The 10,566-nt window shown below is 42.8% G+C and overlaps 1 protein-coding gene across 1 annotated transcript in view; it reads left to right on the top strand.

The window, feature by feature from the left end:
* Nucleotides 1-2,340: 2,340 nt before the first annotated feature.
* GALNT7 (polypeptide N-acetylgalactosaminyltransferase 7) overlaps nucleotides 2,341-10,566 on the top strand; it is a gene marked incomplete at its 5' end in the record, with an annotated part of 40,600 nt that continues 32,374 nt past the window's right edge. Inside the window, one exon of the mRNA XM_010075231.1 lies at nucleotides 2,341-2,798. Coding sequence (XP_010073533.1) covers nucleotides 2,341-2,798 — 458 coding nt within the window. The remainder of the gene's footprint in view (nucleotides 2,799-10,566) is intronic.

Below are 10,566 nucleotides of genomic sequence, written 5' to 3'. Positions count from 1 at the left end.
TGCAAGTTAGGATGAGCTGAGTGCTCAGTAGTGTTCTGACAGTCGAGTGGCAAAGCCTTCCCTTTGATTTCTAGGGTAAGTGTGAGATGGTTCTCTCTTCAGAAGTCCTCTCAGGGCTTTATTTATATCCATGACAGCCTTCTATCTCCTTGCAAAATGTGCCTTTTCAAGTGCCCTTATCCTTCCCTTTCTCACGCTGGCTTTTGAGTTCCTCAAAAAACGCAATGGAAGAACAGAATAATGTAACGCTTCTGAATTTTGTACGCCTTCCTGGTTCAAACTAGAACAAGCAGAGATGTCAGAAAGTTTCTTGAATAAACTCTATTATTTTGAATTGGAGCCAGTCTGACTCCTGCTGTTATCATATTAACTTTGACATATCTTAAACTGGACTTTTCTTAATTTATGAAGTTTTATTATGCAAAATTGTATGTGAGGAACATACTGTAATGCAGTAGTAAGTATTGTGTGGTCTAGTCAGACATGGACGTGAATCAGCAATGTGCCCTTGCCATGGTGAAGGCCAAGTGTATAACACACTAGCAAGAGCTTAGACACCAAGCAAAGGGATGAGGTTTGATTCCCAACACATAGCACTAACAAGCCTGTGCCAGGAACGCTGCGTCTGATTTCTCCTCCTGCACTGCCCAGCACAGGAGAGATGTTAACAAATAGAGAAGACCCAGCAAAGACCTGCTAAGGAGGTTAGAGGGCTGCAGAAGGTGACATAGTCGTGGAAAGGGTAGAGGAGCTCCGCTTGATTAGGCTGGAGAAAAGCCCAATGGGGAAAACAGTTGCATCTTTTCACCCTCAAAAGTGAGGTTCCAGAGAAAATGGAAACAAAATCTTCTGAGGTGTGCACGCTGAAAGGACAAAAGGCAACCATCACAAGATGCAACATGAGAAACTTTTACTGAGGTATGAGGAAAAATACCTTCACTGTGGGACTGGTCAAGCAACTGGAACAGGTTGTGCAGAGAAACTGGAGGTTTTTAGGGTGTGAGTGGATGAGCCTCTGAGAAGCCTGATCTAACTGCAAAGATATCCCTGCCGCCGGCAGGTTTCACTAGGTGACATCTTTCTGATCTCAATTTTGTTTGGTTCTGTATTTGTGAATGGATAGTGAGATGTTGCTAAACTGCGTGCATTGTTCTCTGCAGATTTTGGTGTGATCTAACATCTGTCCTGTTTACAAATAGAGACTTTTAGCAGGAAGTCTGAACTTTCAGAAACGTTTCCCTGTTGTCCTCTTGGACAGCAGTATTGGAAAAAGCAGAGACAGTATGTTTTGGTGAGCGTTCATGGGTGGGGCTGTTGTACTCTGGAGACTTCGCACTCGCACACTGCAGAGCCTTTCTGTCCATTTTCTCCCAAAATCACCCACCCTCGTTCTAACCCCACCAACCTCGCTGATCTCTGGAAGTGCTGAGCAGCTTTTGAAATCTAAGCCTTTCTTCTTAGTGAGAACGTAAAACCTCTTGGTGGGGAGGCAGGGAGGAGTGCTATAAAATGGTGAAGTTGTTTTAAACAAGGATACAGGAGGTATCAGTGCCAGTGCCTGCGGCAGCTCTCTTCAGCCCCAGCGCTGCTTCCCCGGGTGGGTCTGTCTGTGTGGCCGTGCAGCAGATCATATCTGCATCTTGTTTTTGCCTGCTGACCCTGGAGCCTTCAGTTTACCACACGACTCTGAAGAAAGCACAGCTGTTGCTACAGAGGGAGTAATGCCTGGTGGAAGCAAGTCGGAGCGGGGGTGAAGGGTAGGGACTAGATGTGGCTGGAGGCTGCTGTGGTCGTGCATGCCAGTTTATACACGGTCACGGCACTCTCTCCCAGCACTGGAGCATGTTGGGGCTGTATCTGGGAAGACCCTGTGCAGGTCTCAGTAGCCAGTACGCATAGCCTTGGAAGCACCCTCTGTCCAAGAGTGGCCCCAAGGACGCCACGGTCTGTAGTATGGTGGTATCTGCCTCCATACCACCCTCTCCTTCCTAAAATGCTCTGTTGGTGCTCCCTCCTGGGGTGTGTTGGTTTGGTGTGCAGCCCAAACTATGATCAAGTTAACGTCTCCTACGTGAGCAGTTGGCCTTTGGGAAAGCTTTGGACGTTAAGCCGTTTCTAGGACTGACTCACCAAGGTAAGTGTGGACAACGGCTGGTGATGTTCTCCAGCAGCTGGCTGCTTTAGTAAAAAGTGTTCATTGAGCCCCTTAACAGAGACTTCTCCCTTCTTGCTTAACCTGTATTCAGGACAAACTCTTAATGCATTAAGGTACTGGATTTAAATAAATAAAGGGTCATCAATTTATATGAACTCCTGCTGTTTCTCTGTGTGTATATATAGGATGACAAGGAAGTCAACAGACCCATGCCAAACAGAGGAGACCATGGACTAGGAAATGAGAAGTTCAAACCTGTGGTACCTTGGCCTCACGTTGAAGGCGTGGAAGTGGACTTAGAATCCATTCGAAGGAAAAATAAGGCCAAAAATGAACTGAATCATCATGGTGGTGGGGATAATAAACAGCAAAACATCATCCAGAGGCAGTATCTCACATTCAAGCCTCAGACATTTGTATACCGAGATCCTGTTTTACGACCTGGAGTCCTTGGTAATTTTGAACCCAAAGAGCCTGAGCCTCCCGGAGTTGTTGGTGGCCCTGGAGAGGAAGCGAAGCCATATGTTTTAGGACCAGATTACAAAGAATCCATTCAAGCCAGCATCAAAGAGTTTGGTTTTAATATGGTGGCAAGTGATATGATCTCCCTGGATCGAAGTGTTAATGACTTGCGTCACGAAGAGTAAGCACACTTTGTTTTCTCTTAGTTCTGTCTTTATGGGATTTAATTCTTTTCTTTGCATATGTCTTAATCGGTGCTTAAAATAGTATTGTTAATTAGACCACATAGTTAAGGCTTCCTGTCCTGACAGACAAGAGTGCTGTACTATACTGAATGTTTCCATGTATTATTATTAATGCTGTTCCAATTGTTCCTTTCATGAATACTTAATCTATATTGATTTATCTCTGAAGTCATCCATTTTAGTGTCTAATTGCATGTATTTGCATGTTCCAGGTCCAACCACAGTCATATAGTCGTATCTTCTTTTCTTAATCTTGAGATTTGTTTTTAAGAAAGAAATATTTTCTTTGTTATGTCATGCAGAAGTTCCTACACCACAGTTAGTTTATTCAGTTTTGGTTTCACTCCAAGGCTTTAAAAAATTTAAAGGAAAAAAGAAGAGAGAGAACAGAAACAAAGAAATATTGTTCCCTTTAAACAACTCTGCTTAATTGCCTGCATTAACAGAAGTATATATCTGTCATAAAGGTGTTTGGCATTTGGAACTGACAGAAAAATCATCTTCTAAAAGTTCCTTGCTGCATTTGTCATAAAGAAGGAAGCAATCTTACGAAATTTTTTTTTTTTTTTCTTACTTGCTGGGAGGGTGTCTACTTTGGTGTTGGGAAATTCTGGGATGTTATTAACATTTACTCACTGATTACTAAGAGGTTTACACAGTCTCTTCTGATCTTTGATATATGCTGGAGCCAAATTTGCTTTCAGGCTAATCTACATTTGATATAATTTTCCTTGTTAAATATCAGCTAAGGACAGGCCTCTGAGGAAACCAACTGATTGGTGGGAGGGGTTTTTTGCATTTGGAGGGGAGGGTGTATGAATTGAGACATGAAATGAGGCACTTGCCTGTTCTCACTTCCCTCTCATCCCTAGCAATGGAGCTGTGCCAGTCCCTGGATTGGGTGCAGACCTCTGGGTTGTGTGTTTCCAGCTGTGGAGCTGATATGTTTGGTTGGTCACTGACTGGTTACTGAGGCTCTGCTGTGGCCTTTTCTAGTGGGTGTTTTTCCGTTTCGCAAGGTAGGAGGGAACTGGCCAGCTGTGAGTCTGATTCATGCCTCTGCGTATATGGCTGCTTGAATTTACTACCTGGTGTGTACTCATTGAAAGCGAATGAGGTGCACAGATTAAAGCGTTTCCCTTCCTTCATGCCATGTTCCTTGGGTGACTTGCTAAAGGTTTCCAGTTGCTGGCAGTGAGAGGAGAGGACAGTGCCTGTCCACTGCTGGTGGTAAGGAAGTGTTGACTGTCCTGGGGCTCACTTCAGTTTTCTTTCTTTGTGGTGGTCAGCAGTTGGACCTCTGTGCTGAAGAGGCTTTTCTGAAAGGGGAAAAATGGTCCAGGTAACCCGTGTAGGTCAGTGTTTCCTTTTAGGAGGCTATTCCCTAGATTCTACTGCTTCTGCTGAGGCACTTGCAGCCACTGGGACCCCTTTTGTAAGAGGCAACAGGGCTAAGGAAGCTCACAGACTCAAAACCATTTCCCCGGCAGGTGCAGTGGTTAACTGAGCAGTGGGGAGCCAGTGTCCTGTGTTCATGTTGGCAGAGCTGGCGTTGGCCCTGCCTTCCCCAGAGAGATGGGGGCGAGGGAGGGAAGCACGCTCCCCTTCTCACTCTCTACTCAGCAAGGACAGCAAAGCAGAAATGGCAGCGTGTGGCATGAAGGTGGGACCGGGCTGCCACTGCCCAGGCTGGTAACCATATCTTTGGCAGCAGAGCTCAAGGACTCCCTCCCTTCCATTTTTCCCCAAGGTGGAGGGCATCAGAGAGTGTATGTTATCTGCCAGACAGTTCTACACTTATAGATTCGTAAAGTATTTTTGGCATAATCTCAGAGTTTGTCTTTACTTCTGTTTTGGAGAGTAATAAATAGAAATTCCCAACAAAGAGTTGAATACCTCTCGTACTTTGAGGAACAGGGGGGACAGCCATGTGACGGATCAGAGCAGAAAGGATGAATTTTAGAAACAGTTTCCTCCAAGCACGCTTGCAGATAAGTTTTCCATGGAAGTCAAAGCCAGCAACTCAAATCAAAGTTAGATTTTATTATTTAATATTCTGAGAAAGGGGAAAAAACCAGCATTAAAAACAATGTGAACAAAAGGCATCTTTCAGACAACTTTATATCAAATATTTTATGTATTGAATACTTGGGATGCTTGTAATTGCCCTAAATAGGTTAGAGGTTTGTAGCTTCCGTGTGTTTCCTGGGAACGACAGGAGAGAGGGGAAGCAATGCAAGATTGTTGAACCCTGAAAGCATGTAGCAATATCAGCCATACTCACTTTCCTGTTCATCCCTCAATACTAGCAAGAAATGTAGCAAAAGGTAGCAGATTGCCTGTTAGATGCACTATTTAGTTTCCTTCCAGTGATCTGTTTAGTAAGTCCAGAAACCATTTTGGTGGATAAGGCTGGTCAACATTCAGTTTAATGCCACCAAAGGGCAACAAAATAATCCTTTTTTGGTTAATGGTATCTTGGCATTGCTAATTGAAGATCTTTCAGGCAAAGACTGGGTTATTTGTTCATAGACATTCAAATGGGAGACCTCACCTCGGCCTTCTCCTCCTTTAGGCATCAAAATTTTTAAGCATCACCCTAAGCAGTGAGTTTTGTTCAGTGAAGTATGCCAAATGCTTTCCCCAGCAGTGCTAGCAGGAGTGGAATAGCACTGCATGAACTGTCTCTCTCAGCTTAAAAGCCGTGTAGCCTTAGAGCTTGTCCCTGCTGGACGGGAAAGGGGGAACAAAGGCTAGTAAAGGGGGATTCAATCCTGTTATGTTTAGATTTGACTTTGGAGTTGGACGCGTTGCCAAGATGATTTGCCAGCTTCCTTTATTGATTCGGTAGGAACTTTGCTGGTGATTCTGGGCAGAGTCAGCTGTCGTAAAAAGCCTTAACTCTTGGTGTGTCATGTAGAGAGCAATAATGTTGGATTAAGTTGTTTGTCAGGTACATCAGAATATTTCCATTTTGCCAATACTGCATACTCTTGCCTCATGGATTTTAACCAATCTATTTTGAGGTTGAAACCAAGCATTTCTGTTGGCATATAGCAAGTCATAGGTTTGGTTAAACAAAATCAAGAATGTATGGAGATATGTAAAAGTCAGTGTGCAGTATTCCAAAGATGATATCTCACTGCAGCCTTTCAGCACTCTGCAGGAAGGCCAGGGGAGCCATAAACTGGGTTTAAGTGGAGCAATACCTGTGTCCCACCTTATTTCTGGTTGCAAAGAAGTAGAGCAGGCGTAGCAGGCAGGCCCTGTCCAAAACTTCTGTACAGTTGCTGGAAAAAACTTTTTCTTGAAACTTGGTGATTTTTACCATTTTCGGATCTTTTTATTATCCTGATAGGTGGCAGCCTTTTACTTTTAAGAGCAGTCGTTTATATTGAATTTCACATGTTGTGCCTGCCTCCTAGCAGACCTGCGATAAAACTAATGTTAGCTTTAAGGAAGAAGGATATTTATTTGATTGCTCCTTGGATTTTTTTTTTTTTTTTTTTTGATCAGGAGTCTGCACACAGGTAGAGCTGAAGTAAAAATAGAGTGATAAAGTTTCTGGATGATCTTGGATTCAAGATAAACACACCATGGTAGGGAAATGAAAAATGGACCTAGGTTTGAGGATTAATGCTGTTAGATAACAAGATGTGTCCTCTCAAAAAAAATCGTAACTGAAGAGAATTGCTGCTAGGGCGGACAAGAACTGAGTTGTTTTTCCAGCATAATGAGCCACTTGTCCAGGGTATTTTAAAATAAAATGAAATTTTAAAAATACAGTTACACGGGGTCTGACCAGATATCGTCTTTCTCAACAATCTGGTCTCTATCTCTGGCCAATAACATATGCTTGGGAGAAAACATACAAGAACAAACTAAGTTTCATTCCTGGCAACCAGTGGGCTGGGACACTCGAGCCAAAAATTGCAACAGGATTGTCATGCTTCATAGACCTTTTTCTGTGCAGAATTGTCTTTTAAATGCATTTATGCTCTTGGAATTAGTGATGTCCTGAGTCAGTGACTTTTTCCAGGCTGAAGAACATGTTGTTTGTGTAACCTCTCCTCCTGGATACTATCATGTACCTCTCTTATTCTGCTGCCCTGTGATACTGGAATATTGGAGATACCTATATCAAGCCACTGTATAAATGTTTCATATTCCTTCCTTATTGTTCCTACAATTCTGTTTGCCCTTTCATTAACTCTCAGCTAAGATGGTCCAAGAGCTATCCAGGTTTGACTCCAAGATAATTTTTTGAGTGGCAATGCCAAGTTTAGGGTCTATCACCGAGTTTACACACTAAGAGTGGTCTGTCACACTATATAAGTTCATTTGTACTTGCAATGAGCTCTCCTGCCAGCTCATTTCCTCAGTGGTGGCCTGAAATTATTGTGCAGCTGTTTATATTAATTTTAATTGCAACTACCAAGAACTTATTTTGTTGTTCAGTAATGACCTGGAAGAGGAGGTGAACAGCTTGGATCCCAGCACAGACACTTATGCTGCTACAGTCACTCCTGTAAAAAATTGGAATGATTAGGCAGTTTTTACACTTTAGCAGTTATTAACCTAAGAGATTTTCCATTATACCCTGCCATACTTTGATGAAGAACTTTGCAAAGAACCTCATGAAAGGCTTTGGAAATCCAGTTACTCTATTAATAGGCTCACCTGTGTCCACATAATTTTTGATTTCTTCAAAAAATTATATGTTTCTGCTGCGTGGCTTTCTTCCACAAAAGCTGTGTCTATGGTTTACTGGGTTTTTTGTTTATTACTAGCTTCTTTTCAACACAGAAGTCAGACTTAGTGGTCTGCAATTCTTTAGCTCCCTGGGGCCCTTTTATAAAAACTGGTGTCATGTTTTCCTCCTGTTTGTTTAATAACAAGGCTGGTGTCAGCAATAGTTACACACCACAATAGTTTGTCAATTTATTTAGCATGATTTTGGAAATACTGGGTTTATTAAAAAAAAAAAAAAAAAAAGCAATTAGGCTATGCAAGGCAGAAAAATCCAGTAGAAGCTATCATGCAGATATCTGTTATCTCCAAATTACATAGTCCCTAAACTTTAGGTAGCTGGAGATAGGAGCACATAGTGGAAGGTATTGACTGCGTGTTTGGCCTGTTTTTGTTCTCTTCCCTGGGTATCTGGCACTGGTCACTGCTGAGAGTTCAACGGAAATACTTAATTTAACTTTCCTGCTTCTGAAGTGGTCTTTTTTTCATTTTTTTCATCTATCAGACTTTCTGGCAGGCATCCTACTTGTGGTGTTTGAAAAAAATATTTCAATAGCAGCCTTTACACTTCAGTAAGCTATTTCTCAAACTTTTTTTCTTTTAATCTATCTTATTATTTACATTTAGTTTGCTTGAATTAGTGCTCATTTCTATTCTACTTCTTTGGACACCACCCTGTGTGTTTAAAGAATGTCTGTCTCACTGCTAGCAGCATCTGTTTTTTAATCGTGCTGGCTTTCCGTAGTTCCTGTCTAGGCTTTTTTTATGATTAACAATAAACACTCTCAACTTCTGATATGGTGTGTTTGAAAAAGCTCCATGCTACCTGAAAGGGTTTTAACCTTAGTTTATCTTTTCAATAAGGCAACTCACTTTTTTATAGTGCCCCTTTTCAAAAGGAGGCATTACTAGGACGCCTATTTTGTGGCATTAAAACTCCAGTGTGTTGTGGTTACCGTTAGAGCGTGGCTCCTACATGGGCACGTCTTCAGCTGAGCTCCACATTCTGCTGAGGACTCAGATTGCGCTGCTTCTCTTGTGGGTTCTCTGATATTCTGCCCCTGGGAAACACTAACTAGCGATGCCTGAAGCGGTAGTCTCTGGAGCACCGGTTATATTTGCTGTGTCCCCTGAGGTGACAGAAGTCTCCTGCCTGTGTCCTGTGTCCTTGCAGGTGCTTCAGTTCCTCTGTACACAGTCGCAGGTGCTGTCCAAGCCCCGCTTGGACAGCTGGTACTTCTGCGTGGTGGTATTGATGACTTCCCCTCATCTTCGTGCTAGAAGGTCCTTGGCACATTTGAGCTCTGGTAATCTGGTTCTGGTTTATTTTAGAGAAGGCAGTCCTTCCTGGATAAAGTTAATCAATTCCAGAAATTTCACCAGGTACTAATGAATTCAAAGCATGCTGCTCTGTACCATTTTCTCATCCAGGCACTGAAGCTCTGCTTCTTTCTTCTTCTTTTTTTTTTTTTTTTCCCTCTTTCCGTTGCCTGAAAACTTTGTAAATCCAGCTATTTTCTCCCTCTTTCCATCTGGAAAAAATAAAATATTGTCCATGTCTTCTCAGACCCATAACTTGAGGGTACGAGATGCTGAATGAGTCCTTGGGCTGTGCCTCTGTTGTGTTTCTTCCAATCTATTTTATTATTTTCTATGGTGTAGCAAAAGATAGGCATGGCAAAGCAGGCACAGTGCTGGCCGAAGGGGCTGTGGCATTTGGAGCTGTGGGTAGAAGCCTAACTGAAGAGATCTGCTGCAAAACCAGTCTTCCAAGTCAATAGGTTTAAAATAGAGACCTAAGTGAAGTTATTATCACTCTTAGAAGTCCAGTTGCATGAAGTCTGTGGTTAATTGTCGTGTCAAATCAATGAAAAATGTTCTTTCTTACATCCTCTCACTTGGAATACATTAGCTCTGCTACATGACTGTCTAAGCAGAAAGTGTTGTATAATAATCTCAATATGTTTAAAAAAATATTAGTACAAATCACAGTGTTTAATGTGTGTTGGCCTCCTTCTGATCAGGCATAGTCAAACCGCATTTTGCTTTTTAGGTCATTATCGTAAATGGATCCTTGCGGGACATAGCCTTGTGCTTTTTATTCCCAGTGGCTGTTGTTAATGGTTGGTTTGTTGGGGTAGAAGGTATTAATTTGGAGTTGGAAGCTTTTTCACCGTCAAGATGTTGAATGTGCCCTTGGTAAAACCACGCTGGCTATTCCCAATCACCTTCTCCTTTGTGCACTTGGAAATGGCTTCCAGCAGCATATGCTCTGTCATCTTTTCAGGAGCTGAGATTAGGTTGGCTGGCCATGGTTCCCTAGATCCTTCTTCTTGAGGGCAGGCATGGCATTTGTCTTTGCCAGTCCTCAGGAACCACTGTCAAGCACCAGGACCCTGTAAAACTGGTAGGGGATGACCTCAGAATGACATCACAAGCTCCCCCAGCGCCCTCCAGTGCAGCCCATCCAGTCCCATGGGCTTGGGGTGTGTTTATCCCATTTACTGTAATATGTCCAATGAAGTGGTCCCTGACCCACCCTTCCTCTATGGTGGACATTCCTTCACTTCTGCAAAGGAGACTTTGCCATTAGGCGCAGGGACTTGGGGGGTGTGACAGCAAACCTTGCAAGTAAACACTCAGGGAAATCAGGTCTTGAGTGTCTCAGTCTTTTCTGTATCCTTTGACACTAAGTTGTATCTCATTTACCAGTAAACTCGTGTTTTCTTTAAGTCTTCCTTTTGCCTAAAAGGCCTTGTTCCCTTTCCCATCTCACAGATTTCAACTGCACCAGAGCTTTGTCTTTAGTTCCCTCTGCCTGTGCTCAGGCAGTATTTCTGTACTCCTTCTAGGAAGCCAGACCATGCATCTACCTGCCCTATTCTTCCTTTTTGCATTGGAGCTCCATCAGGCATTCTTGGTGCAGCCAGATGGGCTTTCTGCTATTCCTGTTTG

This window comes from Pterocles gutturalis, unplaced genomic scaffold (assembly GCF_000699245.1).
Source record: "Pterocles gutturalis isolate BGI_N339 unplaced genomic scaffold, ASM69924v1 scaffold13127, whole genome shotgun sequence".
In the NCBI taxonomy this organism is placed as follows: Eukaryota; Metazoa; Chordata; class Aves; order Pterocliformes; family Pteroclidae; genus Pterocles; species Pterocles gutturalis.
Note: the sequence above shows the minus strand (reverse complement) of the source record. Positions and strands in the feature narration are given on the sequence as shown.